Source organism: Colletotrichum navitas, assembly GCF_030913465.1.
Source record: "Colletotrichum navitas strain CBS 125086 chromosome Unknown LY79scaffold_38, whole genome shotgun sequence".
Lineage (NCBI taxonomy): Eukaryota > Fungi > Ascomycota > Sordariomycetes > Glomerellales > Glomerellaceae > Colletotrichum > Colletotrichum navitas.
This window is the reverse complement of record NW_026850584.1, coordinates 312,609-338,349: the sequence shown is the minus strand read 5'-3', so window position 1 is coordinate 338,349 and position 25,741 is coordinate 312,609. Positions and strand designations below refer to the sequence as shown.

The 25,741-nt window shown below is 49.1% G+C and overlaps 10 protein-coding genes across 10 annotated transcripts; 6 read left to right on the top strand and 4 right to left on the bottom strand.

Annotated features, from left to right (window-relative positions):
• Positions 1 to 866: 866 nt before the first annotated feature.
• On the bottom strand, positions 867 to 3,038 carry LY79DRAFT_557093 (uncharacterized protein). Its single transcript, XM_060558072.1, has one exon. The coding sequence runs from the start codon at positions 2,954 to 2,956 to the stop codon at positions 1,196 to 1,198; it is 1,761 nt and encodes a 586-aa protein (XP_060413150.1). The 5' UTR covers positions 2,957 to 3,038; the 3' UTR covers positions 867 to 1,195.
• Positions 3,039 to 3,395: 357 nt separating this feature from the next.
• LY79DRAFT_557091 (uncharacterized protein) lies at positions 3,396 to 6,681 on the top strand. The gene is made up of 2 exons (XM_060558071.1): positions 3,396 to 4,667; positions 4,717 to 6,681. Exons 1-2 carry the CDS (start codon positions 3,567 to 3,569, stop codon positions 6,268 to 6,270), a joined length of 2,655 nt encoding a protein of 884 aa, XP_060413149.1. The 5' UTR covers positions 3,396 to 3,566; the 3' UTR covers positions 6,271 to 6,681.
• An 874-nt stretch (positions 6,682 to 7,555) lies between these two features.
• LY79DRAFT_591082 (uncharacterized protein) lies at positions 7,556 to 8,244 on the top strand (the record flags this gene model as incomplete). Its single annotated transcript, XM_060561232.1, has 3 exons — positions 7,556 to 7,619; positions 7,653 to 7,690; positions 8,008 to 8,244. 3 exons carry the CDS (start codon positions 7,556 to 7,558, stop codon positions 8,242 to 8,244), a joined length of 339 nt encoding a protein of 112 aa, XP_060413148.1.
• Positions 8,245 to 9,861: 1,617 nt separating this feature from the next.
• Positions 9,862 to 11,029, bottom strand: LY79DRAFT_517514 (uncharacterized protein; the record flags this gene model as incomplete). Its single annotated transcript, XM_060554946.1, has 2 exons — positions 9,862 to 9,965; positions 10,411 to 11,029. 2 exons carry the CDS (start codon positions 11,027 to 11,029, stop codon positions 9,862 to 9,864), a joined length of 723 nt encoding a protein of 240 aa, XP_060413147.1.
• A 1,977-nt stretch (positions 11,030 to 13,006) lies between these two features.
• On the top strand, positions 13,007 to 14,085 carry LY79DRAFT_634137 (fumarylacetoacetate hydrolase; the record flags this gene model as incomplete). Its single annotated transcript, XM_060562227.1, has 3 exons — positions 13,007 to 13,043; positions 13,105 to 13,186; positions 13,238 to 14,085. Exons 1-3 carry the CDS (start codon positions 13,032 to 13,034, stop codon positions 14,083 to 14,085), a joined length of 942 nt encoding a protein of 313 aa, XP_060413146.1. The 5' UTR covers positions 13,007 to 13,031.
• Positions 14,086 to 14,398: 313 nt separating this feature from the next.
• On the bottom strand, positions 14,399 to 16,772 carry LY79DRAFT_660133 (fungal-specific transcription factor domain-containing protein; the record flags this gene model as incomplete). The annotated part of the gene is made up of 2 exons (XM_060562765.1): positions 14,399 to 16,388; positions 16,705 to 16,772. 2 exons carry the CDS (start codon positions 16,770 to 16,772, stop codon positions 14,399 to 14,401), a joined length of 2,058 nt encoding a protein of 685 aa, XP_060413145.1.
• A 523-nt stretch (positions 16,773 to 17,295) lies between these two features.
• Positions 17,296 to 18,880, top strand: LY79DRAFT_688915 (major facilitator superfamily transporter; the record flags this gene model as incomplete). Its single annotated transcript, XM_060564703.1, has 3 exons — positions 17,296 to 17,485; positions 17,544 to 17,624; positions 17,679 to 18,880. The coding sequence occupies 3 exons, from the start codon at positions 17,296 to 17,298 to the stop codon at positions 18,878 to 18,880; spliced, it is 1,473 nt and encodes a 490-aa protein (XP_060413144.1).
• A 1,054-nt stretch (positions 18,881 to 19,934) lies between these two features.
• Positions 19,935 to 20,191, top strand: LY79DRAFT_557086 (uncharacterized protein). The gene has a single exon (XM_060558070.1). The coding sequence runs from the start codon at positions 19,953 to 19,955 to the stop codon at positions 20,184 to 20,186; it is 234 nt and encodes a 77-aa protein (XP_060413143.1). The 5' UTR covers positions 19,935 to 19,952; the 3' UTR covers positions 20,187 to 20,191.
• A 1,944-nt stretch (positions 20,192 to 22,135) lies between these two features.
• LY79DRAFT_580627 (transferase family-domain-containing protein) lies at positions 22,136 to 23,705 on the top strand (the record flags this gene model as incomplete). Its single annotated transcript, XM_060560126.1, has 2 exons — positions 22,136 to 22,718; positions 22,792 to 23,705. The coding sequence occupies 2 exons, from the start codon at positions 22,136 to 22,138 to the stop codon at positions 23,703 to 23,705; spliced, it is 1,497 nt and encodes a 498-aa protein (XP_060413142.1).
• A 432-nt stretch (positions 23,706 to 24,137) lies between these two features.
• LY79DRAFT_704376 (uncharacterized protein) lies at positions 24,138 to 25,167 on the bottom strand (the record flags this gene model as incomplete). The annotated part of the gene is made up of 2 exons (XM_060564980.1): positions 24,816 to 25,167; positions 24,138 to 24,338 (listed from the first exon to the last, which is right to left on the bottom strand). Exons 1-2 carry the CDS (start codon positions 24,993 to 24,995, stop codon positions 24,138 to 24,140), a joined length of 381 nt encoding a protein of 126 aa, XP_060413141.1. The 5' UTR covers positions 24,996 to 25,167.
• Positions 25,168 to 25,741: the final 574 nt, after the last annotated feature.

Genomic DNA, 25,741 nt, shown 5'->3' with positions numbered 1-25,741 from the left:
ATTAAAGGCTTATTATATCTTTAGTATCCTCTAGGCTAATATATAGCTCTTTAGATTAAGTAGTAACTAGTTAAGTATATAGACTACCTATTACCTTTTAGCTTATAAGTTAAAGTACTTTACTTTAATAGTCTTATACTTATTAATAAATTACTAGTATAATTAGTTAACCTTTTACTTTATATTATTAAGCTTTACTATTATACTAAAGGCTTATATATTAGTATTAATAATATTATTCTTTAACTAGGTCTTTATTATCTCTTAGGTTACTTCTTTTATTTAGCTATTATAGTAGGCTTTAATATACCTTTACTACTTATATACTAGATTACTTTTTAGTATAAAGCTAGTGTACTATACTTTACTTTAGTTATCCTTAAATTCTTTTTTTATAACTTTAAATTATCCTTTTAGCTTAAATAAGAAGTCTTAAAAGTTATTTTATATACCTCTCTTATATTAGATTAAAAGTAACTACTTTAATAGTATATTAATATAGTAGTACTTATACTTTAGCTAAAAAGTAGTAGCTAGGCCTAGTATATTATATACCTTTTTAATAAAGGCCTTATTTATTAAAGCTAGAATTTAGTTAACTATTTTTCTTTTTTAGCTTTTTTTATTTACTTCTCTAGAAGGTACTTAAGCTTCTCTTTTATTATCTTTTTAAGATTACTCTAGAGCTATTATTATACTAGTAGGCCTTTATTCTTTACTTATGCCTAGGTATTACTACTATCTAAGGTTAATTACCTAAAGGTAACACTTATACTTTACTAAGTAATAGCTTAGGTATTAGAGAGTAATATTATAGCTTTAATAGTTAGTACACCTAAGGATAAGTAAAGATTAAAATATATTAAAGGTGTTATAGTACTAAGTAAAGGAGTCTATAAATAGTGTAATTAGGGGTTAATTATAACTATTTTTTAATTTACCTTCTCCTAATTCTCCTGTTCCTATAAACTCTGCTTTTATATAACCCTTAGATAATAGTTTTCCTGGTTATGGCCCTATAGCTGGTGGTCCCCTGGTGCCCCCTACCTCTGGCACCTGACACCTTTTATGGACTTAAGGCCCTGGAAGCTACTTACTCTTTTTCGATGATTTTTCCCTCTTCTGCGCTCATAAACGCCAGGGTAAGCTTTTTCCCAGCCGGTCACTGGTGCTGATATGGTCAAGTTGAATCCCATCAGTTGCTGCACCTATTTTTATTCCCTCGAAGTTCCATACTGGCGGCATCCTGACCCGAAACTCGAACATGGCTCAACCTTCTCTGATGGCCCTGAAAGTGACTGCCATACGGTTCAGGGACTAGATGCCCCTTAGAAACGCTTTGAGTCGCTGCCGCGTCCAGCAATCTCCTGTTTAGAACTGACTCCATGCGCGGGCCGCTCCTGCTTCGTATCTCTGATTTCACACGGTCGATCATGATGTCCCGGTCCGCGGTCGTCTTGCCACCCTCATCTGTAGAGACGGGCATGCCAGTAAGGTAGACGTCATCTGTCCCAATTGCTTTCAACATCAACATCAACCATCTGACAAGGGCCAGAATCATAACCTCGGGAATTCGCCAAGCTATTTGTTTTGAAGCGGTTGATCCGCCTGAGACAGTGTGGTCACTATCGTTGACGAGGGTCTCGTCGCCGCTTGATGAGTTGCCGCTACATACCGGCTGAGAAATCTTGAAAGCTGGCGGCCGTGTGGTTTCCTGCAGCAGAAACTCCTTCAACTCGTTGATATCATCACCCGGGGATTCCTCAATACTGTTCAAAATGGCCTCGTCTGCGTACGATCTTGCGTCCGAAGCCACCGGCTCAAAAGTAGCCTGAGTAGGTACCGGCATCTCTACGGGGATCGCCTCAAGATTGATCCTCTGCATGTCCAGGTTGAGACCAAACGCTAACTGGTCGAGCTTGTCCTGGAAGTCGTTTCTGGCTGTAGAGAGATCGATTTGAGTGACCATGACGTTGTTATCTTTATCGCCGGATCTCGAGCGGAATCTGAAGAGTCGTTGCTTCCCTTGCTTGGTCTTGCTCTTGAGGCGTCCCCCGATCTCGACGCACATATTGACTGGCTTCCCGCTGTGTTCGAATGCGAAAGCTGTATGAAACACGTGATTATGCAACGGCTTTTTCTCGGTGTCGTTCTCTGTAAGCTCCCATTCGAGACACCGTAGACCTATGCCGTCCTTGGCTCGTTTCTGTGTTCCTTTGAAAGTCCAGCTGTCAACGTATTGACGAGTGACGCTTTGGCGAGTTCCCATCCCGCCAAGTTCAACCATACCGCCAGCTCCTATGGTGGGTTGGAATGTCCTCTCCTTGGTTTCGAGACTCATGCCCTGAGGGCCGTAAATAGCATGAGGCCCGAAGTACTCCGTAACCTGCACAGCGTGTTCCGAATCCAAGGACGTCCGGATAGGTTTCCTGCGACTAAATCTGCCAAGGGAGGAAGGCGCGTCTTCGCTTAGTGTGATGAGAATATTGGCGTTGCTGAGCATGTGTTCCGGGGGCTGCTTGAAAGAGATGTCGATATACACGATGCCCGCTGGGTTCTGGTTTGGCCCAAGCACTCCCCATCGTGCCTTTCTCCAACGGTAATTGCACTCGATCTCGACTTTGCCAATGCTGCTTGATCCCAATAATAGATGAGAACCAACAGCAGCTTCTTCATTGAACCGTTCGAAGTCGGACCGGCCGAAACGACGAATCCTCAGCCCAGGCCGTTGCTGATTGCGTCTGATATCCGATCTCGGTCCAATGGCAACATCTGCCATCATCGAATGGGGGGCGGGCTGACGATACTCGTTCTCGACACGAATGTCCCTCCTACTGCTTGAGTTGCTCCTCTTGCTGATCTCCGCTGCCCTGGGAGCAGAGGCAGTGAGCGGCATCGGAGAGCCGTCCATGGCGCCATCTCGATACGCCGTAGCGGCGTGTTCAGCTTTGCTCATTTTGTACTTCGAATTAGCTGCCAGGTTGTTAACGATATGGTCGAAGAAGAAAGATGTCAAATTTGGGAATGTTCGAGGGAAATTCAATCAGGCTCTGCAGTCTCTCAATGACTAGTGTTACGAGACCCCAATTATTCCTAGGCATGCACAATAGTAGCGTGTGGCTGAGGCCTGCATGCGAGATGCCCTTCGCTCGTTTGCTTCCCACCACCCCTCACTCACCCTTGCTTACATGAAGCTTTACCGACAATGGACGTCGGCTCTGAAGGCCCTGTCTTGGACACGACCTTAGCCGTTGGGGAGGACATCGCATCAAATCAGCGTGGCCCGCCAAAGTGGCTGGGGTCAGTACAGCCTGCCGGCTGTGAGGTAATTAAGCTGCATGCACAGCTAAGCGCCCATGCCCTCAATCGAGTTGGGGTTTCGCAGTTCCAATACATACAGCCTGATTGCTCCCAATCAAGCCATACCCTTCCTTTCCAGCGATCTATCTGTCTGCCTAAACACCACGCTACTTGACATCTTCCGCGCGTGAGGTTGCTTCTTCGTGGTTCGCTTCGCATACATCAATTTTTGTGCCGGGTGGGATACATTCGCCTTCGAAGCCAACATGCAACGCAGCTTAGACGATCGTACAAGCGGAAAGACAGAAGAAATATATCGCGAGGAAATCGGGCGATGGAAAGCAATCGACATGAGATTACGAGGGGCACGAGGTCAAATCCCACCAGAACCGCCCACAAAGTTATCAAGACCAGATTTGTCCTTCCTCAATGACGACCAACATGATCAGAAAAGTCTGCCTGTTGCGGTTTCAAGAGAGCAGCTCAACTCTCGTCACACCAATCAACAATCATTTCAAACTGATGAAGATGTATCACGGGCGCATTTTGAGGCTTATTCTGCAAGAGAGCAAAGTAAGCAAAAAATCCGAGAGCTTTGGAAGACGCAAAGACCCGACGTAATCGAAGAAGACAAGGCATCTGCGGAGACGAGACGTGCCCAGTTCTTCCTAGATCTAGAACGGGCGCAAAAAGAATTCGACCTTTGGGATGACCGGGTGATGCAGATCTCTCTAGCGACAGGTCGTAGAAGGTTCTTTCAGCCACACACGCATCCAACCAAAAACCATTTATCGAATCGATTCAACTTGATGCCCTCACAACCAGAATCCAAGCCACAGAGCCCGCCACTCGTCATACGAGAACCCTTACCAGTTCCAAAACGAGAAGTGTTACGGAGAAAACACAGCATGGAATCTGAGAAAGAACCCCGCACCAGCAAACCATCCCCTACCGTGGATGTCCAGGTCAATCCCAAGGCTCGCCGAGATGTCACGTTGCACTTGGACTTGGATGTAACTCAAGATGTAGAAGAAGAGCTCGAAGAGTTCTCAAAACTCAGAAGGATAGGACACTTTAATGCGGCAAAGCGATATTTCGAGGAGCATCTTGAACGCTGCATCGACAACGCATACGTCTTGGATCAATATGGTCAATTTTTGCTGGAGATTTCAGACATTCATACGCTCACCAAATTGGCGAGGGAGTACCCGCCAGGAGATTTAGAGAAGGCTGCATCAGCCAACTGGTTTCTGGTTCGTGAACGAGCCCATCAGTTTGATGATGAGGTTTGTCCGCGAGGTGGATGGCAAAAGACGCCAAACCTTCGGAAATTGCTTCAAAACTGGCCAAAGCTGGACTCTACAGAAGTAAGTTGCCTGTATTATGCTTCAAACAAGATTGTCTGACCAATGTCAGTTGCAATGTCTCATCAACGACCTGCGTGTTGTCAAACACGCAGGCGCAACGGAGGGACACAACGCAGACGAATATGGCGAGCTTTATGCACATCTCCAGCATGAAGACCGCATTTGGGACTTCAGAGACTTGTGTTACGGGCTTCTGGCCGTCAAATCGCTAGAGGAAACGATTCATTGCCTTTTCAGCAGATATTTGTCCTCACAGAACGAGAATGCACCCGAGGTTACCCAAGTGATTCAACAGCACTGGGAAGGCTCTGCTGGAGACGAAGTGACATCCTTAGCCTTGCTGGATATCTTCACAGCGTTCACCATGTGGGCCCTGGACGCTGCCAACAGTCGGTATGAAACTTCACTAGACGACTCCGAGGAGCTTCAAACCGCCAAAACGTACCTCAAGATTGCCCAACACTACGCCACTGGAGTCCTACGCCAAAACCCTCTCAATCTGAAGTCTCGACCCTACCTTCAGTGGGTTGTTGCCAAAGTCCTAGTGGAGAAGAACACCGATACAGCTCGCTGCGGACAAGCTACCCTTGTGAAGTATTTATCCAATTTGCGAGGGGAATCTAAGGTCAGCTCAGGGGCGTTTCGTGGACTGCTTTCTTTTCAGGACGATGTTTACTACACGCCAAACCAAGACGAGGCTCCGGATTGGCAGCCAGATTCTTCCATCGCATTTTCCTACGAGCAGGAGAAAGCTATCCTCATGGTCGTGAGGAATGCGAGAGAGCTTGGCGACGTCATGTTGGAAGCAGCTTGTCTACAACAGCTGAAATATTCATCCCCGAATCCCGAGGCGCACCTAGTCGATTTGTGCAACTTGTGGCGCTCCGTGGGGAATCGGTCGGGTCTGCTGAGAGCCTATTTTTATCGTTACATTTTGAAGCGATCACCAGGCGTCAGCAATGATCTGCGAAGCAACCTCTTAGAGTTTGGAGATGCTGAGTGTAATGTCGACTTGCAGAAAACTCGATTTATGATTCTTCGGGCACTGTCGAACAGGTCATACGAAAAGACGGTGTATCTCAAAAGAGCACGAGACCTAGAAGATGAACCAGGTCGCCTTCCGTATGACAGGGGCCAGCCACAGCCGTCTATATACGCTGGAACAAAATACTCGGCTAAGAATAGCAGTCGGCAAGCAAGCTTTCACTCCGTAAGATCTTCCTCGGACTGGACTGAGCTCAGCGATGACAACGACCGGCCTATGAGAAGCCAGAGTCCAAGCCTGCATAACGTCGAAAGGCCAATGCTGAACAAGGAAGAAACTTCTCTGGAGAACGAACGGAAGTGGTTGAAGGAGCAGGATTCAACTAGACGGATGCTGGCTGATCATGCTGACTCGATGGCCCAACAGCCTGAGACAAACAGCTTCCTCGTAAGGGGTGACTCGATGGAAACGAGCAAGGGCCCTGAAGCGCTTCTTGAAGAAAAGAATATTCTTAACTCCGACAGTCAAAGGACGACGAAAGGGTTCGGAGACGGGGAGGGCATTATCAACGTGGACAACGACGAGCAACGATGCGGGAAAGAGAAAATTGGTCAGTAAACTGCATTTGACCTTGCTTTCGAAATCTTGGTTATCAATAACCTAGCATAATTTGACGAAAGGTCCTCTAACAGTATACTTAGATAATGCGGATGTCGGTAAGCTTGAGGTTGAGGATCTTGAACATCATGTTTTTGATGAGGAGAGGAACCATGAAGATGTACAAAGTACAGGTTCGCAGGTTTGGAACCTTGAATCTTCCATCGATTAGGCTCACTCATGAGAATCCGGATGGCCCACGTCCGAGGTACCTTCGTTAGCCAACATATCCGGTAATAAAGTAAATTGCAAGATTTGGAAAAGCTAGGGGGATAAAACAGATTGATTCTCATACGATTCTAGTACCCTTCTAGCTTGCAGACCTATTGTTTCATATGTTTGCGCTTACATTATCTAACACACTTGCCGGACCCTCTCAGTGAATTCACTCCGCAGTCATCTTTTCGTCACCCAGAGGAGTGTATATCCATGGAGAGCTGTCAAGTCTAAGAACCCCGTCTGAGAACCCCGTCTCAGAAGCCGATGTAGGAACTTTTAAGGACTCATCAAGAAGTTGCAGGCGGAACTGGCTATCTCCCTCGCCTGGCTGGGGTTCGACTCTCGTGGTCATGGATTCAACAGGATTGAAAACGTCGCTGAAGCTATCAAAGCAGGCAAAGGCAAGACTAGAAGCTCCAAAAGCCTAATGATCTGTTGCAATTCCCACAAGCGGCAGATAGACTGAAAATAGGGGCACCCGACCCGGTTGGTCGTCGGGAACAACATTCCCGGGCAGTACTCCAGGATATGAAGGAAAACTAGGCCGATTTCATCAGTATGTCTGCTGTTGATGTGGCCCAGTAAGCATATGATATACCTTAAGCATGTAATATTTTTATCTTGCTTGGTGTTATTCCAACTTCACTCCTGTTATACTATAGGCGATCGCAAACATGCAATTCTTCCCAAGAACAGACAGCCAGGCGGAGGGCAGGCCAAGCAGATGACCAACCAGCACGTAGGGCCAAAGCAAACACTATGTGCGTGAGCGCGCATAAGAAGCCGCTACCTAAACATAGGTAATTGCTAACTGCTTGCTGGCATGTATGCAGAATATTAGTGGCTCGCCACACATTTTGTGCATCAAGAATGTCGTTTAGGCAAGGCAAGTTTCTATGGTGTGTGGGTCGCGCTGGGGTACGACGAGGTATAAGACCATCCTCCTAGCCTTCATTCAATATAGAGCACTTCCTCAGTCGACCATATCACCAGATTTCAGACAGTCAATTAGTTCAAACGTTTTGCCATGGCTCTTGATCTCTATATTCCACCCTGCATCAAATCTCCTGCTAGCCATCTGCATCTACCGCGTATTGAGCAGCCCCTTAGAGTCTAGATCGAAGGTCCGCGAGAATCGATTGAAAAGCTTTTCCCATCTGTGGTATGGGAAACAAGCTTCATTTCACGGCCGTTTTCTCAGGCAGCCAGTCTAGCGCTTGCAGCACTGACGTTCTAGCACATTTATGGGATGGACGTCCGTCCTGATGTCTGTGGTGATATGGTAGTGCAGGATGAGTACATGGGATAGGTTAGTGAGGGTAATAAGACATTAGAGTAAGACCTAATCTCTTCCTGACTCGATTGATTGAAAATGACAGATCTGTCTCTCGACAGGTGTCGCGCTAAAACGACGCCGTTAATTGCGGGCAGCACAACTAACGCCTTATATCAACTCGTGACAATTACTATGGTGTGAAGTATGATTATCTAGTTCCCGTTGACGATGTCGATCCAGAAGTACTACAAATAAATATTATGGAGGCGGAAAATGATCATGGCAAGTATTCCAATACCTACTTGCCGTTCTCTGTTGATGCATTGGAATATACTGGAAAGAAAGTATTGGCCATCCCCAAATGCTGCCGCAAACGAAAGGGTACACAAGATCGCCAAAGGGTGAATGAATCGGTTTTGGAAAGGGATGGGCAGCATTAATAAGATTGTTAAGACAAACCCTGTGAGGTTACAGCAGACGGTAGCCTTAACCGCGAACAAATGCATAAAGACCTTCTAGCAGGCATTGCCATCCTGTCTATGTTCATCAAACATCAACACATACATGCCAAAATGTTACGGTCAGATATTGATGTGATCCTCATCTGGTCGGCTTGCTGCTAATGTTGCCGGGTGGTATGTAGAGTAGGATGCACGGACAAGAGGGGTCATCAGGCTACTAGAACACGTGGCGGAACTACAAGAACACGTTGTACGAAGGAAATCCACATCGACTTGGCTTAGCCCACACTCACAGGGGCATACAAAGCAAATAGACAGGGTAAAGAGACTGCAAGACTGGATGTTTAGCATGTCTAATAGTTAAGAAAATCATAGGAGCCTTCGTCCTGTATGAGTTTCAGGAAGGCGAAGCTTCATCCAAGGCAACCAAGGTCCCCAAGGCACTTTCTCGAGAGCTTGCTGAATTCCTGCACCTCAACAACCTTGCAGGCTTGGTTGCGCTGCAGCTCTTGGATGGCCCAAGGGACTGAACCGAGACTGAGCTCCTGGTTGGGCCATAGGGCACTCTGATGATGGATACTAAGGATGTCCTTGGGTTTGAGCCTGCACAAATCACCACGGGTTGGTTCTTCCAGGTGGGCGAGGATGGAGTTATTTCTTGCAAGGGCAACGGCGTTTATGCTGCAAAGAAGAACACCCACGGATTCTTCCAGGATTCGAAGCCTCTTTCGACCCTGGAAGCATTGAACGCGGCTCTACTTCAGAAAGGAAGACATCTGGGAATGTTTAGTCCTGATCACATGGCTTTCCATACATGTCCTCTCTACTGTTTTAACATAGGGCATGCTGCGACTGAGAATGTCGTCAAACCAGCACATTCTAACATGCTAGGGCTTGCGTATGCAGGCGCAAAGTCAACGGTGCAATCTGCTTGCATTAGCAGGAGGCCGCGTTATCAATGGAGTAGAGGGTCCTGAATTGGGCTGAGCGACTCAAGCGCTGAAGGACATACGAGAATGCGTGGGCAGATTGGGTTTTATGCTGTCCCAACGTTGTTCCCTCATCTAGCGTCTCACAGTAAACCAGTTCTCGACGCCGATCACTCGCCCCATCTCCCGCAGATTCATCAGCCTCCATGGGAGAAATTGAGAGGTTGCAAGAGCAGCTACGGGAAGCGCACCACCTGCGCGAAGTGGAGCAACGACGACGTGAATAAGCCGAGGAACGCGCAGACGGATCGCGACCGCTAATACTTCAACAATATCTCGAAACATGCCATTCGCTCAGACTTGCTATCGAAATAGTAAACGTTTATTAGTGTAAAACCAATATTATTTAGAATTATTTATAATTATATAAAGAGACAGCTTATAGAGTAAGATATTAGACAGGAGTGTTCCTAGTATATATGTTCTGTTCATAATTCCAAAAAGTCTGAACTTGTTAATACGGTGGCATTCATCCAGACTGTTGACCTTTTTCCCGGGCGAGACGTCCACGCCGGCCCTGTTTCGGGCAAGTTGCTCGTCTATCTCTACTTCAACGCCATCACGAGGAGCCAGCAAACCATATTCTATTTTCGTGACAACGCCCCGTTTATAGAACAAACAAAGCTACAAAGAAAGACAAGAGTATGGTGACTTGTCCGAAAGCTAGGGACATAATAGACGGGGAGTCGGCGGTCGTTACAACGCTCGGAGCTACATGAACGTTATTGTTAGCATCGTTGAATCTCAACTTGGTTCCACGTTTGGGTTGTTTGCTTACATTTACCGGCGGTAGCGCTTGGTACAACGTGTGAGCCCAGGTCAGTTCCAGAGCCAGTTCCAGAGCCAGTTCCAGAGCCAGAGCCAGAGCCAGAGCCAGTTTCAGAGCCAGAGCCAGTTCCAGAGCCAGTTCCAGAGCCAGAGCCAGAGCCAGAGCCAGAGCCAGAGCCAGAGCCAGAGCCAGAGCCAGTTCCAGAGCCAGAGCCAGAGCCAGAGCCAGAGCCAGAGCCAGAGCCAGAGCCGGAGTTGGAACCAGAACTAGAGCCAGTTCCAGAGCCAGTTCCAGAGCCGGAGTTGGAACCAGAACTAGAGCCAGTTCCAGAGCCAGTTCCAGAGCCGGAGTTGGAACCAGAACTAGAGCCAGAGCCAGAACCAGAACCAGAGCCAGAACCAGAGCCAGAACCAGAGCCAGAACCAGAGCCAGAACCAGAGTGAGAACCGGAGTTGGAACCGGAGTTGGAACCGGAACTAGAGCCAGAGCCCGAGCTGAAGCCAGCACTATCGGCAGGAATATTTATCGGCGTGCCCTGGGGGTCAGTGATAGGGCGGGTGATGGTAGCAGTGATAGGCGTCGGGCCGCAGGTGTAGCAGGTCTGGATGTCCCTGGTGAAGCCAAGGGGCAGATCGGTAGAGAGGAGGGTGGGCATGGCAGGCATGCCCTTGTACGTTTCAGTGCACTCGTACACCTGCCTAGTAAGGCCAGTAGGGCAGAAGGCGTCGTACTCAGTAGTGAACTTGACAATCTGGGTGCACGTGTTACAGCCGCAGCGCTGGCACTTGGGGGCCTCAATCTGGACGCGGATGGGTCCGCCGGTGACAGCAGGCAGCTGGACGATTGGGGCTGCTGGTGCGCAGCCGGCACAAGTAGGGACCGCACCGCTGGTGGCGGTGACGCATTGGGTGATAGTAGCGGTGCGCATGACGAGGACGATCTGCTGAGCCGCGGCGGCTGGGGTCAGGGCGAGGACGGCCGCCAGGAGAGACGTGGTTTGATACATTGTGAGGTGGTTGCCGACAGAGACTGCGGTTTGATAGAAAACGAGTGACAAGAGTGGTGAGCCAAAGGTGTTCGAGAGAGATAGACAAGAGCAGCTTCAAGAAAGTTAATGGAGAATTATTGTGAAGTGGAAAATGAAACTTCGAAGTGGAGGAATTTGCAAAGTGAGCGCATCGACGACGAGCGTGTTCGAACGGATGGACGATGCGCTAAGAGTACACGAACTGTATCAGTCGAATTGGCATCGCGATCTCGGGTCGAGATTCCTGACCCCTGAGTTGACATTCCAGAGCCCATTGCCAAGAGTTCGGATGAAGAGCGTTGCCAAATTATATTTGAGAACTTGCCTCTAAGTCTTGCAGTCTGAGTAATTGGAATGTTCCCCCAGACCAAATATGGCTTGCTGTCTAAGTCCTGCGGCCCGAGTACCAAGAAAGGGGCCTCTGGTCCGGGTTACTCAAATTTCCATCTCTAACCCAGATCGAGACTTCAGATCTCCATATTGACATTCCAGAGCCCGGTTCCGAGGGCTCGAATGAAGAGCTAGTGGGGAAGTCGCCCCCAAGTCTTGCGGCCCCAGTAACACTAACAGGAATGCCCCCGGACCAAATGCTCCTCTCCCTTAGCTTGAATAGTTATCATCGATTTATATCCGAGTAATATCAAGTAGCAGCGCATCATAATAGTATTTCTATAGGCCTAGTACACGAGATACTGTTTCTTATAATTAAGCACTTTACACATCACTTTTCTATGCCTAGCTGTGCACTCCAACCTGTAACAGTTATAAGCCCAGTAGTATCTTGTTATAATATATAAGCTACTATTACTGCCTATATAACTAACAGTATTATTTTATTACGTGACAGTTATAAGCCTAGCTCCTACCTACTATATACTATAATAGTATATATATTAATTTAAGTGTAGTAACTAGCTATAGATCTCAAGCACTATAGGTTTAATTCCTATTAGGGTCCCTTAGTTAAAGTCCTACTAAAGTCTATATAGATCTTCACTACTTATAATTAGTGAGATGCACTTAACTAGGTTTTTATTAAAAGTGTGTTAAGATCTAACTTTCTAGGTTAAATCTGGGGTGTATATTATAATATATAAGCTACTATTACTGCCTACGTAACTAACAGTATTGTTTTATTACATGACATATCTAGAGCTTTAAGCTAGAATGGTATAAGGCAGTATATGTGCTAGATCTTGTAAACACCATAGATGCAAATCCTTTGTGGGGTGGGTTTTCAGCCTACTATGAAGGCAAACGGCCTTAAGAGGGTATTGGACTCACTTGGATTCTTTGCCGTGAAAATCTGAGGGGGCGCGTGTCATGATAGATAAGGCGCAGTTGCTGTCTGACAATTGTGATTCCACTTTTGTTGTCACGCCTTGTTTCATGAATAACTATACCAATCTAGAGGTTTTTACATTTATATACTACAACATAATAACACTACTCGAGAAGTGCTAGCTTCCTGTCCTGATTATTGCGGAGTCGGAGTTGGCATGCCCCGCTCGGCTCCTATAATAAGGATCAGATCTTTATTGTAAACTGCGCTGGGGAGATTGACAAGTGCTTTTTATTTTTGGATCAATGTTAGGCACTGAATACAAGTATCAGATCGACTTTACTTATCTGCCGCCGGGTTGTTGAGCTTCAGACAAGTGGATTTGCGGGGTTGAAGCCTTGATAATATGACAAACCGTTCGTTATCTTGGTGCAGATCCCAACCTCCATTAAGCCGATCCAATTTCCCGAAGCCATCGGGAAAACGCCACTACGATGCATGATGACCGACGCGTCGAAACGGGGTCGACACTCGAACACTGGCCGTAATGGCATATTCTCTGGCATTTTATATCTGTCGGTTTGAGTAGGCCAGACATCTTCCTATCGTTATACTAAGAGAATCGTTTTTTCTTCACACGTATGCAATCTGCTGACTCGTCGAGCCTGCCTTCACGACCGTGCCTACGAAGTGACCAAAATGATGACTCCCGTGAGTGTTTCTTGGCCTCAATGGTCGGATCCATCCTTCATATACTAACTCAGTATTCTAGAGATGGAAGCGTCTCGTGCGATTTATTGCCGAGGGCGATTGGAAGGAGTATATCGGAGAACCGATTGATGAGAATGTGGATGGTAAGAATACCCGCTCTCCGAAATTCGGCAAGTTGCCTAAGACCGTGTTAGTTGGAGCTGCCCTGGCTGCATCGATTCCCGTCTTAGCTCGAGTCTTCACCGGAACCTCAGCACTTGATGTCTCGGCAGAGCCGACATCAAGAATACTCAAAATCCAGAAGCTTCTACCACCTCTAACACGGAAGGAAATCGGCACCATTCGGTGCATCGGCCTCAACTACCGCAAACATGCCAAGGAGATGAACCTTGAACTCCCGGAGCACCCCACTCTCTTCTTCAAGCCAGCCAGCTGTCTGAACGCGTCAAACGCGCCGCTTATTATCCCTCACCAAGCAACCGACTTGCAAGCCGACTATGAGGCCGAACTGGCGCTCGTCATCGGCCGCGACGCAAGGAACGTCAGTGTCGAGAACGCCATGGACTATGTCCTGGGCTACATGTGCTCCAACGACGTAACGGCAAGAAAACACCAGTTTGCGGGTGCCCAGTGGGGATTCGGCAAGGGGTTTGACGGCTTCGCGCCGATGGGACCTTGCATTGTTAGCGCGAGCAGTCTGCCGGATCCCTCAGTCATCGAACTCAAGACGGTCCTCAACGGCGAGGTTATGCAAGATGGAAAGGGGGACGATATGATCTTCTCCATTGCCGAGATTGTGGCTTATCTCTCTCAGGGCACGACACTGGAAGCAGGAACGGTGATTATGACTGGAACGCCTCACGGAATCGGCGTGAGCAGGGATCCGCCGGTCTTCCTGGCGCCTGGGGATGATCTTCGCATTGTGATGAGCCACGGGCTGGGCAGTTTGGTGAACAAGGTGGAATACGAAGAGAAGCCCCAAAAAGACACTAGTGGAATGAGCGGGCATGTTAAGGAGGTCAAGGTTAACGGTGCTCACTGATGCTATGAGGAAACTCAAAGTGCAATACCGGTGAAAAAGGACTCTTAACAACTGAGAATAAATCACTAGACTTGAATATGTGCCATGGCCCACTAATGCTTCTCAACAGGTTTGATATGTGGATTTGAGAGGTCACTCGAGATATAAGGCCTATAGGCTTAAGCTATGCATTGCTTTTTATCTGAATGGCAAGTCTTTGGTCACAAATCGAGAATGCATTATTTGCTAGCCTCTTGACAAAGCTAGCTGTATATGCATATGCATGCGGTCAGAGAAGCTCCAGTCACACGATTGTACCCTTCTAAAACTATACTCAAATACTTGTTTGGTCATGCATGATGGTGTTGAGAACATGTTCCCACTGCAACAGGTCCCCGCTCTCAGGTAGAAAGAATCCCGGGTCATCCCAAGTCATCTGCGCGCTCGTTGTGCTGTACGGAAGCCCCAGCCCCGCCATCAAAGGATCAAAGTCGGGGCTCTCGACCGGCAGCTGCGGCTGCGTGGGCATCACGAGACTCTGCCCAGCTGGTTGCGAGGGACGCCTGTTCGGAGACGCGGACGCGAGAGCGAGAGGGACCACGGTGCTTGTCGGTGGTGGCTGTGACTGTCGGGCTTTCTTGACGCATAGCTCGACGATCTTGACCTCGGCCATGGCAAACTCGTTGAGCCACACATCGTTCCTCTGCATCTCGCAGTATGCTGCTAGGTCCTCAAGAATGGCCTGCGACCTTCGCGAGTGGGGATCGCGGACGGCAATGATACCGAGAACTAAAGCGCTATTGAAGAGGTTGTGCGGACCGAGGGTCCACTTCAAGCGGTCATTAAGAGGCTGGCTGAAGAGCTTGAGACCCATGTCAAGGTCTGCGCAAGCGGACGCGATGCATACGTCGTGGCTATGCTGGTATCTGTTCGTGATTGATTGCCGGAGAAGAAACGGGCGATGAAGGGTCACCCGCGCAAAGTGATACATGCTATGTAGATGAAGTCTTTGCCAAGGCAAAAAGGGGAGGCGTTCGTCTTTGCTTGTGTCAGGCTCTTTGAGGTTGAAATACGGTGGTAAACTGCCCCTCCAGCCATCGATCTCCTTATCAAGCGTCAAGACTGTTTCGTACGACACGGTAAACAAGCCAAAACACTGCTCCTGGATCTTGCCGACGACAACAGCAAGTTCGTGCGCAAGACGGCTAAAGACACTTGCAGTTGGTTCTGACAGAGGAGCCTCTGGGATAGCCGCCGCTTCCTCATCGTCAAGATCGTCCAACCATACATTGGAAGCCTGCTTCACCAGACACTGTTGGTCGACGATGGCGAACGGCCGTCCGAGAGCGAGGGCAATGGTCTTATCGAGCATATAAAGATTGCTCCAGAGCCGCCGTCTGGTCTCTGTCTCTTTCCTGGGAAGCCTCCACCTCTCGCCATCGATGTGCATGCCTTGGGCTTGGGCCATGCGCATCGCGAAGCTAGTTGTCAGCCACGATTCAGGCACACGACGAGTATAAATCAGGTAGCGGGTTACTAGAACGCCGGCTCGGACGAGATCGGTAGATTCGCCGTAGAAAGTCGGGGCAATTACGATAGCTCTCCGGGCAGCCCAGTAGAACCGCTGCGAGGTGTCGTAGACTTCGCGTTGGACCTCTTTATTCCGCGGCCTTGGACAATCCAAGAGCACACCGTAGGCCATAACAATGAAGAGCAGCGCCAGCCAGCGGAGGTCGATTGTAGCAAAGTCATCAAACCCGAATTTCCGAGACCAGAAGTTCTCGTACTTGGCCTTGAACGAGGTCGGCTGCACGGCGTCAATTGCCCAGTTGAGCTCGTTCAGGAAGCAGTCCGTCAATCGATCACAGGTTGACTTTTTTCGCGGGAGCAACCCCAGTAACTCCCATATCTGCGAGAAAGGGCCACCTTCATCGCGGAATGAATGAGTTGGCCCTGCTTTAGCCTTTTGAGACAGACCGGACGAGAGTTCCGGTTCGGGGGCTTGTATGATTTTTGCTGCAGCTTGCGGGCCAAAGTAGGAGGAACCGAAGAAAGAGGGTGCATCGCGACTCTTGAAGAGGTTGCCGACGAGTGACTCCGACTGTTGGTCTTGACCACTTTCACCTTGCGGCCTTCCTCCTCCACTTGAGGTTGTTGAGGGGATTGTGCCGGATGCCGAAGGTCCGCCGGGTCTTCCGGTGTCCTCCGGGAGAACATCGACTGTAGCAGAAGGGGATGCTGGTGTTGCAAAGTTGACTGCGGGTGAAGCTAGAGCTGTTACCTGCTGACTAGGCCTTTCTCTTCGAATATTGTCGTCAAGGTGACTGTATGAACAAGAAGAACCAACCCCTCGCCGTTCGCAGTTGAAACATGGTTGCAACCCGTTGCACTGGCCATCCGAAGTCAGCAGCACATCATTACAAGTTATCCGCACCTTAAGAGCCCTCCCTGTTCCACTAGCTAGAGTGACACAGGTCGAACAGCTCTTTGAATCACAGAGGGAATTGTCCAGGCTATTGGTACAGCTGATGGCAAATAGGTTTAGAACAAATGCCGTTCTCGGCACACTGCTCCAGCTGGAAAGCTTGCTCGAAAACGCAACCGTACCATGCCGAGCTTATGACGGCAGTGGTATCTTACCCTCTGTTTTCGCCGATGACACGACTCGCATGCAACGGCATGCCTCCCACGTTTCCTCTTCCGCGCATTTGGGGTTTTCGGTGCGGTCGCAGCTGGCTGGGGTGTTGTCGAATCCATTGAGCCCAGGAACTAATTGTGAGATCGGGAAATTGTCTCTCTCGCTGAGGAGAAGGGCGATGTCGGGGTTTTCATGTCCCCCGGCAGAGTAGAGAGGGTTGCTTGGCAAGTTTCCTCCACCCTTGGCCGAGGGGATGCTTGGCCGTCCCACGCCATTCGCACATCCAAGAGATAAGAAGCATATCCTCCCCGACTCTTGCCCCCACCTGGCCACAGGGATCATCAACCGGCGCCGCGATAAGCACCACAGTTTCCCGACGAGAAGGGGGTTGGCGTCGGGAAATGGTCTTGGTTGCTAGATAGGCGAATCTGGTGACCTCACTGTACTTTTGGCAGTGTTTGTAGATATATGTCCAATGCAGAAAGCCGTATTTAGTTGTTTGGACATGTCTCCAGTCTCAGGGGGTGCAACAATACAGCCTCGACTTGCCGGTCGATTCATCAGACAAGAAACGAATCGTACAAGATTTGAGAATGTCGCTCGAGAAAGCGCCCATTAAGGCCAAAGATGGAGATGTCGATTCACCTCAGTCGGCAGTAGCAAGCTCCAGCCTCACCATTGACCCAGAGGCGGAAAAGCGCCTGCTGAGGAAGTTGGACCTATGGCTCTCACCGATGATGATTATTGCCTTCTTAGTCGCCTACCTCGATCGCAGCAATATCGGTATGTCTCATTGGGCAATTTTTGGTCTGTCTTTCAAGTGCTAATATGCGAATCGCAGGCAATGCAGCAATTGCGGGAATGACAGAGGACTTGGGGTTGACCGGTAACAGGCTTAATGTCGCCGTGACAGTCTTCTATGGTAAATGCACAAAGTTTCAAGCCCAATCCAAACATTGACTAATTCAAAGACTAGTTACCTACATTACGTTCGAGATTCCCGCCTCGCTGATCCTCAAGAAAGCTCGACCAAGCCGCCTCATTCCCTTTTTCATCCTCTCCTGGAGCGCCACTGTCATTGGCTCAGCCTTTATTACCAACTACGCCGGCTTGCTAGCAACTCGCCTTCTTATCGGTGTCTTCGAAAGCGGTCTCTTCCCATGCCTCACTCTCTATCTCAGCACCTACTACAAGCGAGAGGAACAAGCGCGCCGGATTTCTTATCTCTTCGTGGCCTCCGCCCTGTCCGGCGCCTTCGGCGGTCTTCTGGCCTATGGCCTCACGAGTCTCCATGGGGCCAGCGGCCTCGCTGGCTGGCGTTGGTTGTTTCTCGTCGAGGGGATCATCTCTCTGGCCGTTGGCTTTGCTTTCATTGTTTTGCTGCCAGACAGCTTCGAGACGGCAAAATGGCTTACTGAAGAAGAGAAGGCCCTGATGCGTGTTCGTGCAGAGCAATCCAGGGTATACCAGGGGGAATCGGAGACGTTTGACAAGCAGGAGGTGAAGCTTGCCTTCAAGGACCCGAAGGTCTGGCTTTCGGCGGGCTGCCAGTTCTGCGCGAACACATGCTCGTTCGGATTCGGGACCTTCTTGCCGGTCATCATCCGCGGTTTTGGATACAGCAGCATAAAAACGCAGCTGCTGACCGTTCCCGTCTACATCTGGGCCTCTGCCGTCTATCTGACTATTGCATATTGTTCCGACAAGCTCAACAAGCGCGCTGTCTTCATGGTCCCAATGGCTCTTGTCACCGCCACGGGATACGCTCTCATGCTGGGAGTGAGTATGAAGTCTACGGCTGTCCTCTACTTTGCAACTTTCGTTACTGCGACCGGAATTTACTGCGTCGTCGGCCTGAACGTCACATGGGTTAGCAACTCCAATGCAGGCTACTTCAAACGCGCGACAGCCATTGGTCTGCAACAGGCCATCGGGAACAGCGCGGGTATCATGGCGGGACAAATCTACCGCATCACCGCGTCGGATGGAAGGTACACGATCGGCCATGCGGTTTCCATATGCACCATCACCATTGCCTCTGTCGGATACTTTACCATGTGGACTTGGTTGAACAGAATCAACAAAAAGAGGGACAGTATGAGCATTGATGAGAGGTCACGGGAAATCGACCAGGGGAAGAGGGGTGACAGACACCCCGATTTTAGATATACTCTGTAGTTAATTATACTATAATGCGATGCGATACAAATAGATATCACCCTAGATTCAAACTCATCGCAAGGTTTTTCTCTGCCTCTGTTCTTGGTACATTATTCAATCGAAGCCCCTGCATGCCAAGGACAAGTGTTGTGTGCTGTTGCAACTATCTGCAATGTAGGATACTCTTTCATTCAGTAGAGAATATCTGAGACATCAGACCACACACATTCAACTGAAGGATCGCGAAGACTTTTGTTGTTTCCACAAGGTGCTGGAACCCGTTTCAGTGGCTCGTAAGAATTTATTACTCACACTTCAGCAGTAGTTATGCATGGTGTAAGAACCAAGACAACTAGAGACATTGGATATTCATCGTAGCATACCTTTGTCGGCGATTTTAAATTCGGAGGTAGTGGTGCTATCGCGAACAAGAAAGAAAACCTGCACGAGTTGCCTATAAAGCTTGCTGGCATTCGACACATGTTGGCAAACTCGTTGCACCATCCTTCAACGCTATCAAGTATCTTTTCCACAACCATTCAGTCTCCGAATATCCATCTCTTCTGCAAACTCGTCCAAAAGTTTTCAAACCCGCTTGAGAGCCAGCTGCCAAGAAACTGGTATCTGTAAGTACCGGTTTCGAAGACCAAGCGACCTCTGTCCACGATGCAGCAGCCTTCCACTGCCGACCATTATTGGAATCTCAGAATTCTGCCAAGCGCGACGCTCTCACAGATCCGACAGGCGTACTGAGAGCTGGCCCTGAAGTACCACCCAGACAAAAGGGCTCATTGGGAAACGGTTGACGCAGATGAGTTTCGCAGGGTACGTCGTACAGGTCTAGGTGGCCCCCTTTTCTGATAACTAAAAGAAAATGGCGCATTGGCTCACTGACACTCACTTTCAGGTCCAAGAAGCCTGGGAAGTTCTTCGGGACGAGTCCAAGCGAGCGGAGTATGACCGAGTTTACGCGGATATTCACCGCGCGTGGGAGCACTACCGGCGGTGGCAGAGATGCGTGGCCCCGTTTGATCGGCGCGCTAGGGAAAGAGAGAAGCAAATCAGAGCCGAGAATGCTTTCTGGAAAGCGATGTTTTGGAGGTACAGGTACAGGACGGCCAAGAGCGAGTTTGAGGCGGCGAGCCAAAGACTTCAACAAGAGAGGAACAAGGGAGAAGAATTGGCTTCTGAGCTGAGCCAATTTCGCCAGGATATTGAGAACACTGAATCATGGAGGGGATTAGTTGACGGAATTCTGAAAGAGATCCAAGAAGAGTTTGCTGATCCAAAGGCCAGAAACAAACCTAGGGGAGCCGAGAAGTAGTAAACACAAAGTTTCTGGGTAGTGCTTCTTCGTTCAGGAAGAGTTATCAGTCAAAAGCTTGGAATGGTTACCAAGACTCCTTTCAATTGTTTCGTTTCCAAAGCTCCATTACCCTTGACCGAAAGGGCAGTCTCATGAATTATCGGATTGAGATCTAGTATTCGATACTGTTTCGTGAACCCGTATGTGTTTTTGGTAGGAATATATCACAGACCTTCACAATACACGTGACATAAGGGAATTCCTAACAGAACAAGCAGGGATCATCTATATGGAATCTGGAAATCTTGGTCTCCATGTGAAGGCTGAGAGTTGCTGATATCAGGAGAATGGCCCATCTCAAGGCTCGAAAGCGGGCAGTTGCATCATCTGCAGAGAAACCTGCTTGGGGATGCAAGAGTATTTAAGCTTCTATGCCGGAAGTCAGCAGAGAGATCTTCATGTAAAAGTGCTCTTAGTTAGTGGCTGTCGATTGACAGGGCCTTGGAACTATGGTTTCAAGCTTCAGTTACGCAAAGTTGGTGACGCTATTTCTCGCCTCCCAGCACGAAATTCCCGCAGCTTGGGCCCTTCGCATACAGTTACTTTGAGGTGAACCCGTTCTGAGGTCCTCATGCTCGCCAGGGACGACGTGAAGGCGGCCAGAGACAAGAATATCCTCACAGTGGTGTTTAAAGAACAGCTGAACCAGAAGGGTCTCATCACCATCCATTCTCTGTTCTATTTTCCTCCGAAGGCTCTTTAACACTCACCGAGTCTCCCAACACTCATCCGACCTTACGCCTTACCAGTGGCCTCGAGGGATCCATATGTCCCAGCTACAGATTGGACCAGGAAAACAGATAGGTAGCTCATCAGAATCTGAATATCGCCGTGGTACAGGAGCTCGCGAGAAACGACGAGAAGGGCGATGTGGGTGTTGTGGTCTACGGACAGGCCGGAATGGTAGACGATGTCTGGAGAGCTGTGGGCAAGCTCATTAATCAGGATAGGGCCGATGAGTATGTGGTGTTCATTGACGGTATGTTAGTTGTTAAATCTTCGCTTACAGTTATTGCCTCAAAGTAGTAGTCAGTTATTCCTCTAACTAATCAAGAGCAAAAATAAAGGTTGCTATTTTACTAGGATACTCTTCAGTCTGCAATTCCCGATGCGTAAATGTATGGCATTGTACGATTGCTATTAGGCATTGTTTTTTGTACAGGGTCCTACAAAAAAGCTTGAATTTGACTTGTCAAGTTGGTTAGATCAAAGAGACATATGTGTACTAAGTCTTGTCATGTTCTATCCTCGTTGATCAATCACACAACGGAAAATCTTGCCTTTGGCTTCCCCTAAAACAATGTGAACATGCCAATGTATTTGTATTTAAGGTTATTCTCAATCAGCATCCCTATAATGTCAGATGTCCAATAAACTTGATCCTTTCTGGCCAGATAGTTCAGTGTTCCCCTGAATACAGTCCAAAGCAACCGTGATCACACACAAGGCAGCGAACTTGTCTCCTGGACGTACACAAGTGGACTATGGGTCCCAATGGACTGTTTGTGAACTCTAACACAAGACCATGAACAAGTGTGCGGCTGTGAGGATATAGTAAGTGCAACCGTACCGGGTTCTGGGAAAGTGAATTGAAGCCACACCTTTCTCCGACCCAACCCATCTCCGTTACTGTGCCAGTTCATCATTTTTTACCTGGACTTCACTTCAATTTTTTCTTCAAGTTCCTTCCGCTTTTATTCTTGATTCTTCAAAAGGGCACTATTCCTTCTACCAATCTTTCTCTGGAAACCAAACATCCAGATCACCAGCCCGTCTTCTCTTCACCTTCACAACTCAAGCAAAGATTACAAGCCCGACAACCCCTTTCTTTCTCGTTCACCTCCATTCAACAACCCTTTCTTCCCATTACAAAGCCACCTGCTACCTTTTTCTCACATCAACCCACCATGGGTATGATTGAGATCACTCCCCACGTCGCCCTGGGCCCCTTGGACCAGATCGCGCCCCGGATCTACGTCCGATCGGTCTTCATTTTTGACACCGACACAAGCTTTGAGACCGGTACAGCACTGGGCTACATCGCCAACCGATTCCATGCCTCTCTTCTCCGATGGCCCTTCCTCGCTGGCCAGGTCCGTCCCGCTCGCTTCCCTTCCCGGCCCAACGAGCTCGAGCTCCACTACCGCCGCAGTCAGAACTCGGCCGACCCTTCTCAGAGACCGGACCTCTTCGCCTACCAGTCCTGCGAGACCCTCGGTGGCCTCACCTACGAGGATCTCAAGGTCCGGGGCATGCCTCCCTCCGCCATGGACAAGGACGTCCTTTCTCTGTCCCCTAACCACCCGAAGCCCGGAGAGTCGTGCCCTCCTGTCACCTTGAAGGTCACTAGGGTCAGCAACGGCGGCCTGATCCTCTGCTTTGCGACTCACCACGCAATCTTTGACGGTGGTTTCATCAAGACCTTCTTGGAGTTCTTTGGCAGAGGCTATGAGAGGATTCCGGGCCAAACCTTTGTCCGTGAGCATATGAGTAAGTTTCCTCCCATTCCGATGATGTTACACAAACCTTCACTGTTCACCTATACTGACAATGTTTCTTTTAGCCAGGCCTAGCATGAAGCATTATGAGAGAACCAGCATTAAGAACTCTGTGTTCCCTGAGTATAACTTCACAACCGAGACAACCCTTGTCTCCAGCATGGACAAGCTTGCTGTGTCCAACACGGCCCAGGCCAAGAAGCCAGTGTGCGTCCTCTTTCAGATCCAGAACTCAACCCTCAAGACACTGCACAGCGCTGTCCTTGCTGAGCTCCGCGACAAGCATGGTCCAGATGCCTTTGTCTCCATGGTTGACACCCTCTCCGCCCTCATCTGGGTTCACACCACCCGCGCGCGCCTCCCGCACCTTGACCTCGACGACACGACGTCCTTCACCACCGCTGCTGACGCCCGCCCCCGTCTCTGTCCCTCCTTCTCCCCCGACGCCTGGGGCAATGTATACACCCAAACCAGCGCCAGTACCAGCGTCAAGGACCTGGTCCAGATCCCAGACGACAGCAACAGCAACAGCAACAGCAACGGCACGGCCACAGACGCGACCCCCGCCATCGCCGCCGCCGCCTGGCGCATCCGCCAGGCCGTGGGCCAGGTGACTTCGCCCGGCTACATACCCTCGCGGATCGCCCTCGCCGCCTCCCTAGCCGACCCGACCATGGAGGGCGCCGCCTTCCGCAAGGCCCTGCGGCCCGACCACGCCGGTCTGGGCTGCAGCGTCTGGGTCCACATGGGCGCCGACGTCGACTTCGGCATCCCGGGCACCACCGGCGGCGGCGGCAAGGCGGACCACGTGCGCAAGACGTGGTCGGCCAGCGACGGGAGCATGAACATCATGCAGCGCCGCGGCGTCACCAAGGGCGACGCGCCCTGGGAAGTGCTCCTGGCCCTCCGGGAGGACGACATGGAGAGGCTCTGCGCCCCGGGCGAGCTCGGCCGCTGGGCCAGCTCGTGGTGCGCTTAGAGGGATTCGCTAGGGCAAGGAGAAAAAGAAAAAAACGCTTTGATTTTGGAATTTTCCCTTTTTCGGACCTGCTTTCCGTTTTGGAGTTTGACTGATACAAGGGGGGGAAACGGGAGGCGAGGATCGATACCCAAGTTTGTGATCGTGTTGGAAGTTAAAATACTAGATACCAGAAACGATCCCATCGGAGTCACTAGATACCGAGAATTTGAGGCAGGAGGCACCAGAAGCCAGCTGCCTAATGCAATGAGCACATGATTCACTGATTTACATACCTTGTTGACCTTTGTGTTAGACGTAGCAACAACTCTAAACCCCCAATCTCATCAACCAACAACACATTGTAGAGAGAAGTGGTTGACCAGTCTTCTGATTTAGTTCCTCCAGTTACTGTGTTTCTACACAAAACCATGCCCGTTGTTTTCAATTCAATCACAACGAGAAGTGAGGGCCTGTGCCAGTGCCAGCGGGTCGATGCGCCGTGGGATCGAGCCATAGCTGGGCAGCCTTGCGAAAGGCGGTGGTTCTGGCACTGTCCTGGGACTCTGCGTCAGCGACCATGTAGTTGCGGCAGGTCTCCTCCTGATGAGGATTAAAGAGGGAATCGACAAGGGCGTTGCGCTCTGTGAAACGCTTTTGTATAGCATCTATTAGCTTATTATAGTTATTATCCTTTATCTTAAGATTAGCAGATCCCCCCTTTATAAAGTCAGTGACACTAGCCTAGATACTAGTATATATAGCGCTAACCTCTATATTAATAAATAACACTAGGTCTAGATAGTCTACCTTAAAGACGTTATAATTATTCTTAACTACATAGTTAAGGTAGTACTAAGACTTAGTAAACACCTCCTAGTATTTATTACATAAAAGAGATATTACCTAAAGGGCTAAGAATATATAAAGGTATCCTTTTTAGACTATCTTATTAAAGTAATATAATATAAGATTACTTAACTTTATAATACTGTTATACTACACTAAGTAATTAAACTCTTAGTAAAAAAAGTTTTATATAATCTTAAAGATATAAGCGTAGCGTATTTAGCCCTAGATCTATAGTGTAATCTTGGCTAAGCCTATTAACTCCTAGGCCTATTTTGTTACTATGATGCGCTCTATATAGTCGTAATAGGAGTCCTTGACCTTAAGGATGTGGACTATTACTTCCTTTCGCTGGCTGAGGCGGATGAGACGTCCACCGGCCTGGATGAGGCCGGCCACGTACCAGTAGAAATCCGTGAAGATGGCAACACAGCAGTGGTCTTGGAGGTCAAGACCGACCATGAGAAGCGCGTATATTGCAACAAAAACCTGGCAGGTGGAGGGTAGCTAGCCCGTTGATGAATGGAAATGCGACCCTGAACACGGCCAAAAACGCAATCACTTCTACTGACAGCAGGCTCCGCGCAGCATGTCTGCGACAATAGTTCCATCATAGGACGAGAAGAAGCGGCCGAGTCAAGGGGTTTGGTTACCTGGACTCAGTCACCCAGACTAGATCAAAGCACTTCACACATCATCGCAAAGCCATCAGTGTCATGGGCCAAAGGTTCCTTATTGGCTATCATGCTCCTTTCCAAGGAGTTCAATCTCAGTATTGGGCCCTCCATCGGGCAACGACCAACGACCAACCTCCCACCGGATCCGTTTCCATCTGTCATTTCAACTGAATTTTCAAAGCCGCATACCACCACCGCCGGGCTATCATTCTCGAGTAAGCCTGGGTAGACCTCCCCGTCGCGAAAAAGAAAACAAAAAACACGATTCCGTCGCGGCCGGTGACCATATCCGAATGTGTTTCCCCTCCCTGATTCTTTTTTTTTTGATAGATCGTACACGCTCGAAGACCATACACATAGGTAATGAGTAGAGAGAAGAAAAGTTTCCCCGTAGAAAGAGACCGCGTTGAATTATCCTTGCCGCCTGCAGTTTAAAATCACCTGCAGGTCCAAAGAGAGTTGTTTCGTTTGCTGACAAAGCGCAATAGCTGGCGACGTGCTCGTGGGCACCGAGGCCTTAGCCGCTTCTCC

What these genes read in the sequence shown, in the direction of transcription:
- LY79DRAFT_557093 (XM_060558072.1), bottom strand. Translation starts at nt 2,956, where the DNA reads ATGAGCAAAGCTGAACACGCCGCTACGGCGTATCGAGATGGCGCCATG.
- LY79DRAFT_557091 (XM_060558071.1), top strand. Translation starts at nt 3,567, where the DNA reads ATGCAACGCAGCTTAGACGATCGTACAAGCGGAAAGACAGAAGAAATA. An exon ending in CAAAGCTGGACTCTACAGAA is followed by an intron (nt 4,668 to 4,716) that starts GTAAGTTGCCTG and finishes GACCAATGTCAG; the next exon opens with TTGCAATGTCTCATCAACGA.
- LY79DRAFT_557086 (XM_060558070.1), top strand. Translation starts at nt 19,953, where the DNA reads ATGTTTTGGAGGTACAGGTACAGGACGGCCAAGAGCGAGTTTGAGGCG.